Genomic DNA, 12,312 nt, shown 5'->3' with positions numbered 1-12,312 from the left:
TTTGTTGGGGATCTGAACCAGTCTTGGCACAGATCAAGCTTCTTATCTTTATCAACAGGCCGAGTACCCTCTACCTCTGCCTTGCCTCATCTGTCGCACAATTTCAGGTACTCTCTACAGGGTATCCAGGTGCAACCCTCCAGCGGGGTGCCAAAGTAACTTCCACACCAGGTAGCTTTCCGTCCCGTCACGCGGGCACTTGGTGGGTAAACGTCATTCTGAGACTTGGGTCAGATGTCGCTTCTAGCTCAACCAGGTTGGGGCTGAAAAGGTGGACCTCTTTGACCATGACCTTGCTGGGCATTCTTCAGGTCAAAGATGCCGAGGTACGTGATGTTCCAAACTTGTGAGAAATTGGAGAAGAGGAAAAAGGGCGTATATGTGGATTATCATATGATCTCTGCCTTGGGTTGAGGTCCCTCGACGTGGACAAGATAGGTAGCTGGCACCAACCATGCTGAACCGCGCCTTGAAAGAATGTATAAACGGTGTCTCATTCCCAAGATGGTCACACATCCCAAATCACACACTCACTACCCATGGACTTCTCAAAACGGTTCCTAAAGTTTACTAACATATATTTCCCTATCGTCCTCTCAACTGATGCTGCGAAGTCGCCCTAGGTGTACGTACAGTTACCCCTTCTTCTCTGTTTGTTTACCCCTTTTCCCACGCACGCTATACTAGAACCAACATATTTTGCATGGCACAGTACAACAAGCAGTTCTACTCGAAGAAAAACAACGCATTGAATAATAAAAAGCAAAAAATAGATATAGTAAAATCGGTTGCATCGCTTCAGCCCACAACAGCCACAGCCGGAGACAACCCACACAACTCAATACAACACAAACAACAGCCCCCTTCTCTTCCAAGAACCACCCCTTCTAACCACTCCTCAACCCACCAACTTTCCCCCGTACATCCCCCTGGCCACCCTCTATTCACATTACCACCCATCCCAACCCCCTCACAAACTATAATTAAAACCCAAACGGATTATCCGGTGCTATTAACGCGTCAGCATTTTCATCGCTTCATTGTAATCTAGGTTCAAAAAAACTAAAAAAAAAAGTAAAAAAATAAAAAAAAAAAGACTTACTAGCTGCAGCCAGATTCGCCCTCCGTCCGGTAGCCTGCGGCGCCAACTTCTTCGCATCAGGCTGCACCCCGAATCTCACCGGCGGTGGCGGCCCCGTCTTCTGCGGCATCAAAGGCTGCATCGGCGCCGCCAACCCCCCACCCACTTGACTCCCCGTTGTCCCAAACCCAGTCAGTCCCGTCATCTGCGGCTGCAGCACACTCATACCCGTCTGCTGAGGCTGCAACGGCATGGGCAGCCCGCCACCAGGAGCAAAAGGCTGTTGCTGAACCGGCGGCTGTCCGAACCCACCAACACCAAACCCGGTAGGCTGCATCTGCATCGGCTGCATGGGTGGTGCCATGCCCGTGGGTTGTGACATGAACGGCCCCGCCGGAACAGGCTGGAAACCTGTTGGCTGAGCAGGAATACCCGTCATCATGGGCTGCATCATGGGCTGCATCCCCGTCATTTGAGGCTGCATCTGCTGCTGTTGGGCTTGCATCTGAGCGGCGTATTGCTGCTGCATCCGCTGCTGGCTGATCTCGGCTAGGCTCTGACCCGGGGGCGCGACTTGTGTCTGGAAGCCCGTCATCTGGGGCTGGAGTGGTGGTGGCGCGAATTGACTGGGTTGAGCCGTCTGAGGAGCTGATAGTGGTCGAGACGGAGGAGGAGGAGCGATCAAACCGCCTTGACCCTGGGTATACTGAGGTGCCACAGGTCTAGCACGGGCAATGTTTTGCGGGAGCTGTTGAGTGAGCGGCTGTCCGTTGACAACGGGAGCCTGCAGACCACCAAAAAAGCCAGGGGTCGCGCCGATAGGCTGTGGAACTTGCGCGGGAGCTGGAACCGGGGCAACTGCGGCGGCGGTGGGAGCAGGCGAGAAGTCCAAAGCAGGAGGAGCTGGTGGAGGCTGAACCTGTTCTGGAACTAATGGCTGAGAGAGCAATGACAGTTCCTGCATCGAGCCCGTGAGCTTGGCCGTACTGGGCGCGGACGCGGGGGCGGGAGCGGGAACGGGAGCGGGAGCAGGGGCTGGCGCAGGAGCCGCAACGGGAGCCGGTGCAGGTTCAGGTGCCTTCGCTGCCGGAGCTGGTTCGGGAGTCTTGGAAGGCTTCACATCCCAAGCATCGTCATCGAATCCACCTGCGGGTTTGCTTGGAGCGGCCGCTGCAGCTGCCGGTCCTGTCGCAGTGGTGGGAGACGCCGACTTGGGCTCGGCACCGCTACCGTCCTTCTTAAAGGCATTAGGATCAACAACGTTGTTGGTCTCTACTGGTGGGGCTGGCCGTCCCTTTCTGGTGTTGTTGCGGAGAGCGCCCCCAGGACCCGAGAACAAACCACCACCAGACTCATCATCGCCAACACTACCCTTGCCTCGGGCATACTTCGTATCCAGGTATCGCATAACCTTGATGATATCACCTTCTTTGAATCCCAATTTCCTCAACACCGTAGCATTCACGTCTGGCAGCACGCTCTCATCCATGGAGTCCCTTTCGAACGCTTGACAGTACCGTTCGCAGGACTGAGGTTGAATGTCGCAATCCAGGAAAAACTGGAACCAATCGTAAGTGGACTTCTTTGGCTCAATAGACGCTCCGACCTTGGTCTTGGAAGACGAGGAACGTCCACTGCGAGCATTCTCGGCGGCAGCCTTCTTCTTGAGATCGGAAAGGGGCTTGTCTTCGTCGAGCGAGATGCCGGTGATCTGCTCGACATATTCCAGATCCGTAATCGACATCTTGGCGATGGGTACCGCGATCCTGACACCGTTCACCTTGTGCAAGTTGAGCTTGCCATCCTTCACCCCGAGGAACTGAGCCTCGACGGTAAAAGACTTTGACCGATCCGTCCACGTCCGCACCTTGGCCGGGTCGGGTTCTTGCAGTAGAGAGGATGGTCAGCGAGCGCTCTTCAAACCCCACAGATCACAAGAAACTTACTCGACTTGACGCTCCCATCCTTCGATTTCGACGAACCCGAGGCTCCGTTCTCGCGTCTGCTGGAGTGCTGTTGTCCCACAGTGTTACCATTTCTGGCCTGAGACAAACTACTACTTCGCTCGGGCAAACGCAATCCAGGGCCTACCTCTGAACTTCTCCCCTCCCTTTCCTTTCTCTCCTCCCGCTTCGCCGCCTTGAGCGCCTCCTTCGTCAATCTCGCCTCCTCCAGCCGGTTCTGCTCGATGGTCGACCGGCCCGCGTTGATACCGGAAGCCGATGTCGGAACCGGAGTGTCGAGAATGCCGGTGACTTCAATGTAGCTGCTCGGAACGACGCCTTCCAACTGGTTCTTAACCCTGCGGACCATCCACCACTCCTCGCTCTTGGTGTCGTCCAAGATGATAACCTCATCACCAATCCCAACCGTAACCTCGTCCTCGCCCTGGGCCAAGAAATCGTACAAAACAACGCCAGTCTTTTGCTGAGGCACCTTGCTCCCCTTGGTGGCCTTGACAATCTCCATCAGTCCCTCAGCACGCACGGCCCCGGCCAGCTCCCCAAGCATCGCAACAATCTCTTCTGCGGTGTCCTTTGCGCCCGCATGAAAGTCGATGCTCTTGCTTGGTTTGACCAGCTCCATAAAGACGTGCTTGCCTTCCCGAGAATAATGCGTCATCAAGTTCGCCGTCCACTCCTGCGATGGGCCGTCCGAAGCATGTTCGGGAGCAATCAAGATAATGCCAGTCCGAAGGTTGATGCCCAGAGTAGTAGGCATCTTCTTCTTCTTGCCCATCACCGAGACCATTTCATTAATGTTATACATGTGAAAGTCGCCAGGGGTGAGTGGTGCCGTGTTTGGAGTCTGAGGAACAGAGTCGCTATAGCGGTCGATGCGATCACTGTCACGGAACCCGTGTGTCTTCAGACCGCCCGAAGCAGGCGCCGAGCGGGCAGGCTCCGAGACCTGAGAATCACCACGCGGCCGGGTCGGAAGAGGTGGCGATTTGACCTCTTGTTCTTCTTCTTCCTCAGCAACATGCCGTTGTCCAGATGGCTGGAGGTCCAATGGCGCGGGGGTATGACCTCCCCGAGCAGCCATCATACCCGCAATCATGCTGGCTGGGTTCGGCGCGACAGGAGGCGAAGCCGGGCTGGCCGGCTCCGATGGGGGTCTCGGGGGAAGGGCGGGGCTGGGTGCGGCATCGCTCGGCGTCCTGACGGGAAGCGGAGGCGGAGTTGGGATGGACGGTGCGGCCTCCTCCTGCTTTTGTCCACCAGCCGCAATCTCAATGTAATTGGCCGGCGCGAACCCGAAATCTCCTTGGTACCCTACCAAAATCCAATCCGGGTCAGTAGTATCGTAAACGTCAAGCTGGGCGTCCTCGGGGAAGGACAGCTCCTCGTCGGTTTGCCTGGTGTATTCATACAGCGCGCGAGCCTTGCTTTCCGGTTTTACCTGCAGCCATTGTACACCTCGTATCAGCGAGACCAAAGAATGGCCAAGTACCCTCCAATGCTCTGACGTGACGTACCTCCTCGATGTAGTTATTCGGGATCAAGCCAACCGGCTCATCCTCATCCTCGGCCGTAGCCTTCTTCTTGGCCTTCCACCAGTCATCATCCGTGCTCTTTTCCAACACATACAGAACGTCGCCCTCGGTGATTGATAGTTCCCCCTCCGCCTGGGGAGTGTAGTCGTACAGGGCCTTGTACACACCAAGGAACCCCATTGCTGCCGCAGTCTTCGTAACTCGAGCTGGATCGATCGTTAAGGGGGGGGGGGGAGCGGGGTGCCGCGCGCTATCGGTCGAGATGGTCAATGGCACGAAGCATTCGGAAAGGGGTTCACGGCCTTGTTGGAAAATGGCTGGTTGTCGTCACAGGCGGCGAAGGGCACTGCGCGCGCGCGGGGAAAGGCTGATGCAACAGGAGATTTCCCTCTGCTGGCTGGTTTTTCCTTGACTGTTGACTGTTGACGTTGGGCTGTAGCCGAAGCCAGTGGACTTGGCGCTTCCAGAGAGAACGCTGGACTGTTGCAACAGGCGGACGAATCGAATGCGAATGGGAAAGTGGACAAACGTGGGCGTTGCCCCGGAAAGTGGACCGAAAAGGCGCGAGCGTGTGGTCTTTTGCCCACAAATGGCTCGCTCTTCCGCCGGTGGTGGTGCTTCTTCTTCGTCCAAGCCTTTCTCGCTCACTCTCTCCCTCACTCTCTCCCTCTTGTCGTCCTGGGATAATCAAAAAGGTCGGATAAGGTGGGTACGGAAATAATAGCATGCAAAAGGAGGTGGTCGAGAGATGATTGAATGAATGGGGACCCAGAAGCTATTGCTCGGCGGACCGGGGGAAATTGGCCGGGCTATTCCCAATATGTTTCAAAGGCTAGACTGGACAGGAGTTGAAGATGTGCCTGCAAGAAGGCGCAACATAACAACGCAGTTCTGTAGAGAGATATGCACATGCTCTAGGTTTGTCTAGGACGAGTGAAAAGCCGACGTCTCATAGCAGAATTCAATTAACACATACATGTGCACGAGTCCGCCCGGGCAGCCTTCTCTTTCCTGTCTCTGTACAACTGGCAGTCAGCCTTAGATAACACACTGTCAGTCCCTGTCTGGCAGCTGGCGTCGATCCCGTCTGCTGAAAGTGGGTGGGGGCATTTAAACGGAGCGCCACGTGCTCTTCCACGGGTCTGGAACCCTTTGGAAAAAGGGGGTAAACGGTCGCCCCTGAACACGGATGATGTAAACACGGTCCAAACATGATGGGACCGTTGCTTTGAGATTCATCAAATTCTCTATCTAGCCAGACCTTTCTTAATATTTATCCAGATGGTTCCCGAAGCCAAGCTCGAAACTTGCCCTAGTTACCGCGCCCCTCCTTGGAAGCATCTCTCTTGGAAGACACTTTCCGCAGCGCAGCGTCGTCACTCTCATGCATCGAGCTCTGCCTTGTGCTATCCCGCCGCCTCCGCGAAACAACTCCCGGGAAGTATCTCGGCTCATGGCCTGAAATGTGTTCCTCCGAGCCGGAAACCGTCAATGGGGAAGCCGTTACTGGGCTTGAAAAGACCTGGGATTGTGCGCTAACTGCCGGGCTACCGGTCTCAACCCTGGCGGACTTGCCAATAATGTTCGGGCCCTGAACTTGCGAGGCGGGAGATGGCGCATGGCTCTGTTGCTTGGAATCCGCCGTGACAGTATTCTTGGAGGACATTGCAAGGGACGCCATGCTCTGCGCGGCGGCATCCACAGCAGCCGCATTTTCAGCGATCGATGTGTATCTCTCCACCCTGACAGCAACAGGTCAGTCTCAACACAAACTTTGAGCATCCAAACAAGGCATAAAACTTACATTCTGCGCTCCTCCATTAAAGTGCGGTACCGGAACTCCTCTCTTCTATCAGGTACGTTGGTCTTCACCATGTTGCCCCCAGCACCCGGAATGTTGAAGTTGGGCCCTAACCACTGCTGCTTCACCGAGTACTCGTAGCCGCTCTGCTTGACAGAGTTCTTGGCCAGCTCGCACATATCGACCGGGCTCAGCTTGTAAATCTGCGCCGCGACAGCGTACTCCTCAATCAACGGTTCCTTGGTAAAGGCAAACTGAAGCGGGTCGTCGGTTGACAACGACACGTTCAATCCACGTTTGAAGTACTGGTAGAAGGGGTTCCTTTCGTAGGCCAAGAACAAGGCGTTGTTGCTGAGGGGCGACATGGCGATGCCGATCTGTTCGAGATAGAAAATGTACTGCAGCAAGGGAACCTTCCGGAGAAGCAGTCCGTGACTGATGCTGTGGCAACAGAGGGCAGCGGCAGCAAGATGCTCGCTGTCACCTGCCTCCCCGCAGTGCGGTCGGAGAACAAAGGTGTTGAAGCCCCGCCTCTTGCGCCAGACGTTCAGCGAGGTCATGTTGGCGAACAGATAGTAGATCCAGTAGCTGTAAGGAGGATTCTGCTTGCTATCCCACACCCGAGGGACTGGAAACTTCTTGAACAACCTCCTCTCGACCTTGCTTTCGTCATCGACACTATCGAATCCAATGACTCTTTGCAGGAAGACGTGGAGTTTGGGGTGACTATTTGGGTCTTTTGTGACTTCAAACAGAGGCCGGAAGATATTCACAACCACTTGTTCGAAATTACCCATCAAATCGCTAGCCTTGTACACATCATACAGGCGAGGGATCTGAATGAGCCACCGGACATTGTGAGAGAAGAGCTTGTTGTCAATAACCCAAGCCGCAAGTTTGTCCCACTCGTCAAGCGACCGTCCGTAGATGGAAATGCGCCATTCCACCATCTGGTACTTGCTCGACTCCAAATCGGAGATGACCTCTTTGGTGATCTCAGCCAGGTAACGACCATTGATAAAGTTGTCCGTCTTCAAGAAAATGGTACGCAGTCGAGATTCGCCAATAGGGTTGTACTTGAGGTTGAACTTGTCGAACCGGTGGAAGGAGTCCTTGTGGGCGTGCATGTCCAGCGTGTCGATACTCAAATCATAGGCCGTGAGGTTGATACTTTCAAACACCTCCGCCAGTGTCAAATGCTTGCCATCTCTGTACAAAACGATCTCGTCCGGAAACTTCTTCATTTTGCTCTTGATGAACCGCAGCAGATGCTTCTGGTTCATACAAGCAGAGTGGTGAACGTGCGTGTCCACCTTTCTGACGTTGTAAAAGTCACGGTGAGGCACCTTTTTGCTGTCGGCGGTCTCCTGGTACTCGTTCAACAGCTGGTAGAGGTTGAACTTGCCCTCCAGATACTGCAACCGCCGGAAGGCAAAGCTCTTGCTGGGTCCGTCCGATGACACGCTCGAAATCTCGTCGAGATCAAGGTAGTACTCTTTGATGGTAGGCACCTTGATGACAGGCGAATTTGTTTTGCTCGCCTCCTCGGTCTCATACACCTGGTAGACGCCGTTGTCATCAAGTCGGTATGTCATCTCGCTCGGACCCGGGAGGGGTAGCAAGTCATCCATGTCAAAATCCTCGCCAATGTCCTGCCCGGGCTTCCGCTTACTCCTATATGGCTTTTGGGGAGTGTCGGGAATATCGAAAGATTGGTCGCTGGAACGCTGCTTATCTTTGTCCATGCTCAGAACCATGCTATTAGCCATGCTGTTGTAGGCGCTGTTCTGAGCCTTTGTGCTCCGGCCAGCCTTGTCTCTCTCCTCGCTCCACGCTGGCTCTGGGGGCGGCGGGTAGATGGGCCAGCTAGGGTCATCTTTGGGATTGTCCTCGGGGCCTTGACTAGATAGGCTGATGTATCTGTGACGAATATTCAAGATGTTCTGGATCCTTTGGAATATGGTGCTCAATTCCGCTGTGATCTGAGGGTCCGCGTCCATGTAGGTGCTGCTTCCGATACCCGCAACAGCGCCCGTGTTAAGGAGCATCTGCTGCTGAACCGCTGGGTCGATTTGATTCCCGGGAGCGCCCGCGGCGTTGTTGAGATTGGTGAAGCTACCGCGGCTTGGAAGGCTGCTCAAGCCAAAGTGACTCGGATCGCGCCTCGCTGCGCTGAGGGGAGGCTCATATCCAGATTCGGGCAGGATCGCCGGGTCGAGGTCTGAAAGCCTGATCCCGCTGGCGTTGTGCGCGGGGTTCTGGCCCAGCGCGGTATCGATATTGCCCAAGGTGTGAGACGTCCCCGAAGAAAGCAATGGGCTTCCCTGAGGGGAGAACTGGGTCTGTGTTTGCGTCTGCATGGTGCGGCTGTCCGTCTGGCTCCGCTGGTAGAACAGTTTGGCCTCTGACTGGGTCATTTGGCGTTCGGCAACGAGGTCGAAAAAGGCGGTCTTATGGGGCATGTCTCGGGGAAGCATGCCCTCCTCGAGCTCTGCATCATCCGCCCTGCGGACGTGGCCATCCGAACCAGGACTTTGGACAAGTGAATCGGGTGCCCCGTGAGAGCGGCCATGTTCGTGTTGTTCGAGCAAACCGTCGGATTCCGTGTCACTCTGCCCGTGCCGGGTGTACTCCTCGTCGTCCGAATCGTTGGTCGGCATTTGTGTTGCTGCAAACCTGGGCGACGTCGAGTTTGACGACGGGTCATGCGAGAATGAGTGTTCTGTTCACTGCATTAACCGGCTGTTCCACGCGCGTAGACAGGTCACACTCAAGTTGACATTTTGAGCGGCTGGCAAACGCAGGATTGACAGAGCCCAGAGCAACAGCGAGGCGTGGTAAGAAGCATTCCTAGGTAGCAAATGTTGAGACAAACTTACGGCACATCGTTGAGGCTGATCGTGGGCAAAAAAGGAGGGGTAGAAGCCACAAAAATAATTAGATACCGCACACTCTTGACTGGCTGTTGAGTGGCCGTTTTTCCAAATCCAAAACAGCTTCTTGAGTGTTCAGCTCCCGCCGTTGGTTGGATAATATATACAGGCGCCCATCAGGACCAATGTCTTGGTTGAGTCACCGCCCCCTCAACGAAGTCCTCTCCCTTCTTGGGCTCTGGCACTTTTCACCTATCGTTTTAGCGATAAGGCAAGGCATGACGTACCAGGGCGAGGCGCTAATCGCCTGCCAAGCTCAGCTAAGAAGCTCTTTGTTCTAGCGGCTTAGCAAGCATGCATACCGACCCCAGCCGCCGCGGGAACCCCTGGATTGGAACGTTCAGGGTCCCACTGGGAGAAGGGGCACGGCGCCTTCCGGGCGGACTCGTGCTCACAAGCACCGGCCCGAAACAATGTTGTTTCTCGGTATCAGTCACATGGCATCCAACCAAGAATGCTAAGTGGTGGCTGTTGCGCCCAACTGGGAAGGTGAACAGCTGGAAATCTCGGCCCTGTATGGGGCCTACCATGTTTGTATCAGGTAATATCTACAACTGGGGCTTGCTCACAAAGCAGCTCCTCAAGATTTGGTCGGCGCGGTGCCCCTCCTGCTAGGCGGCTTCCGCTTTCCGTCCAAAGAGTACAGTCCTCCTGCGAAAAATACAATACAGGCTCCTATCAGCGTTCCAAACGCCAGCCGGTTTCCAAAAAGCCATATACTCAACAACAGACTGATCAACTTGCGAATGTTGAGAACAATTGTCACTGTCAGAGCCGAGCTAGCTGCAGCCAAGAGGTTGACGCCCCGAATGCAGGCATACTGCGTCAAGACGTTGAGCGTGAGGTAGAACAGTTGGCTGGGTATGTGTATCTTCTCGACAAGCCGTTGCAGGCTGGGTGAAAAGTTAGGATAGTCCTCCGGCGGGGGGATTGGAAGCGACAGCGGAGGGCTGTTGGCAAGCTTCATGAACTGTCTAATCAAAGACGGCAAGAATGGCAGGAACAAGGGGATCGAGAGAAGATGCGAGTAGAACATGTTCTCCTTCCACTGCGGGCCGTACATGCGGTATGTCTCTTCGGTGTAGAGGCCCATGATAGCAGAGAGGACCTGCGCGACGAACAGGATTGTGAGGCCAGTTACAAAGCTCGTAGTCCCGGCAGATCCACTACTCGTAGTTCCCTACATCACACGTTAGCTTCATGTTCATGCCCATAGGACCCCGATAAACCGTGCCGACATACCTTGGTCTGTGAATCAGACCAGGCGGCAGTGATCACTCCCACAGTAAGCAAGAGCACAGCTGTCACCTGGATCCGAGAATATCTCTTGCCGTACAAGCTCCCAGCCAGCATGGTGGTGATGCTGCCTCCAGAGCGCAAGATGATGTGCACCGGCACAGAAATGTCATAGCTAAAGGCGTGGTTGTTGAGAACATTGATGGCGAAGAACAGTACAATGTTGACGAGCCAGCGGCGAATTGGGACTCTGTTGGATTTGAGGTAGAACGGTGGCCGTCTGCTGTCGAGTTGGGAGGGGAGACTGGTGATGGCGACAAAGATGAATTGCACAAAAGTCAACAAGAAACCTGGCCGCAGCGCAACTGTGTTAGTGCCGTCGCCCAATTGCCCATCAGAAAGTGAAACATACCACTGTCAGGTTCCACCTTGATAATTGACTCGAGCGCAAAGACATTGGAGCAGCAGCCGCCAAAAATCAGCGACAGCATAGCTCCAACGGCCAGCCATTGCGGGATGGTCTCGATAAACATGCGCCCTGCGAGCGCCATGGCGCGACTGAAGACCGGACGGTTGTCATCGATGCCATACATCTCGGCCTTCTCGAGGGACGGAGCGGCGTTGATAACGCGGGGCGACGGTGCCGGCAAACTGAAGCCCTTGTCGCCGCGATCTTTGTTGGTCGAAGGCGTTTGCTGCAGTTTATGCGGCGCCGGGCGACGACGGGCGGCCATGGCCAGGGGTTGTGGGCGGCGCGGGGGCCGTTACGACGAGCGCATACAGGTTCGGGAATATTGTTAACGGAGAATAGGGGGCTGACTCGGCCTTGCCCAGCTATGCGGATAGGCTGTAGCGATGCAAGAAGAGACTCTGCTGAAACGGCGGCCCTCGCACCAGTGCACGAGTGTTGGTTTGGATGTTGCCTTGTCGGCTGCTGACGGGTGGGCGAGGGCAAGTGATGGCGGGGCAGGCAGAGAAAAAAGCGAGGGTGTCAACGGCAGCGAGTGGAGAGTTGTTGTTCTCGAGAGGGTGGACGGTGGACGGTGGACGGTGGACGGTGGACGGCCAGTTGTGTGCTGACACGATGTTGTGGTTCAGGTTCCGAGGAAACAAACTGGCATGAATTACTTCGGCTTTCTGCGGCGGCGGTAGCACCAGCATTAAAAACGCCAATCCCTCCCCTAAGTGGCCGGCATTTTCGCAGAGTCGCCCGTGCAGCCGTTGCTTAACTATCTCGTCGTTGCAGAAACCCAGGGCTACGTTACTCTGGTTTTCGAACTTCCATGTGGCCACAAGACAAGGCGACAAAGCCTCTAGAAGCACGGTGGAGATGTTCCGCGATACCCACCGCCCGCCATGATCCATGTCCAGATTGGGCGGAAGCCTGACGGGCAAGTGCCCTGAGATTACAGGGTGGCTTGCCATTTGCCGAGCCGGGATCTTTGCTGGCTTCCTTGGCTGAAGCCTCCCACTGAGGTCCCTCTGCAAGTCGTATTGTGGTGGTGGGGTGCAGCTGGGAAGAAGGCTTGAGATTGTTGAACCTGCATGCCCAGATCTTCGGCCGGTAGTTCAAAGTTCGATATCTGCTTCTTTGCCCCGGAATATGGATTGATGGTGTAAGTGGCTTGATACGGGAGCATTCCGGCGGGTCTCGTCTCGTATGTTTCAGTGTGTTCTCGGCTGTTTGTCAAGTCCGTTCAGGCGGACGATGAGAATCCGAAGCCCGGGTTTGGTCTTGTTCGCAGATGCAAGTGACACATGGCAT

The 12,312-nt window shown here is 55.2% G+C and overlaps 3 protein-coding genes across 3 annotated transcripts; all 3 read right to left on the bottom strand.

Moving 5' to 3' along the window:
* Positions 1-400: 400 nt before the first annotated feature.
* On the bottom strand, positions 401-5,556 carry SLA1 (cytoskeletal protein binding protein). Its single transcript, XM_062875166.1, is given in 5 exon segments — positions 401-1,009; positions 1,103-2,965; positions 3,028-4,483; positions 4,560-5,213; positions 5,226-5,556. 4 exon segments carry the CDS (start codon positions 4,755-4,757, stop codon positions 984-986), a joined length of 3,543 nt encoding a protein of 1,180 aa, XP_062738403.1. The 5' UTR covers positions 4,758-5,213; positions 5,226-5,556; the 3' UTR covers positions 401-983.
* Positions 5,557-5,780: 224 nt separating this feature from the next.
* Positions 5,781-9,660, bottom strand: AMD1 (AMP deaminase). Its single transcript, XM_062875165.1, has 2 exons — positions 6,382-9,660; positions 5,781-6,319 (listed from the first exon to the last, which is right to left on the bottom strand). Exons 1-2 carry the CDS (start codon positions 9,036-9,038, stop codon positions 5,890-5,892), a joined length of 3,087 nt encoding a protein of 1,028 aa, XP_062738402.1. The 5' UTR covers positions 9,039-9,660; the 3' UTR covers positions 5,781-5,889.
* Positions 9,661-9,891: 231 nt separating this feature from the next.
* On the bottom strand, positions 9,892-12,304 carry YEA4 (golgi uridine diphosphate-N-acetylglucosamine transporter; the record flags this gene model as incomplete). Its single annotated transcript, XM_062875164.1, has 3 exons — positions 10,960-12,304; positions 10,554-10,897; positions 9,892-10,491 (listed from the first exon to the last, which is right to left on the bottom strand). The coding sequence occupies exons 1-3, from the start codon at positions 11,279-11,281 to the stop codon at positions 9,892-9,894; spliced, it is 1,266 nt and encodes a 421-aa protein (XP_062738401.1). The 5' UTR covers positions 11,282-12,304.
* Positions 12,305-12,312: the final 8 nt, after the last annotated feature.

This window comes from Podospora bellae-mahoneyi, assembly GCF_035222275.1.
Source record: "Podospora bellae-mahoneyi strain CBS 112042 chromosome 1 map unlocalized CBS112042p_1, whole genome shotgun sequence".
In the NCBI taxonomy this organism is placed as follows: domain Eukaryota; kingdom Fungi; phylum Ascomycota; class Sordariomycetes; order Sordariales; family Podosporaceae; genus Podospora; species Podospora bellae-mahoneyi.
The sequence above is the reverse complement of the archived record's forward strand: the minus strand, read 5'-3'. Positions and strand labels throughout refer to the sequence as shown.

Bases quoted from the DNA above. Each gene is read 5' to 3' on its own strand.
- SLA1 (XM_062875166.1), bottom strand. From the start codon at position 4,757: ATGGGGTTCCTTGGTGTGTACAAGGCCCTGTACGACTACACTCCCCAG. The intron at 4,484-4,559 runs GTACGTCACGTC...CAATGGCTGCAG, and splicing joins CGAATAACTACATCGAGGAG to GTAAAACCGGAAAGCAAGGC. The intron at 1,010-1,102 runs GTAAGTCTTTTT...ACGCGTTAATAG, and splicing joins GGCGAATCTGGCTGCAGCTA to CACCGGATAATCCGTTTGGG.
- AMD1 (XM_062875165.1), bottom strand. From the start codon at position 9,038: ATGCCGACCAACGATTCGGACGACGAGGAGTACACCCGGCACGGGCAG. The intron at 6,320-6,381 runs GTAAGTTTTATG...TGTTGCTGTCAG, and splicing joins TTAATGGAGGAGCGCAGAAT to GGTGGAGAGATACACATCGA.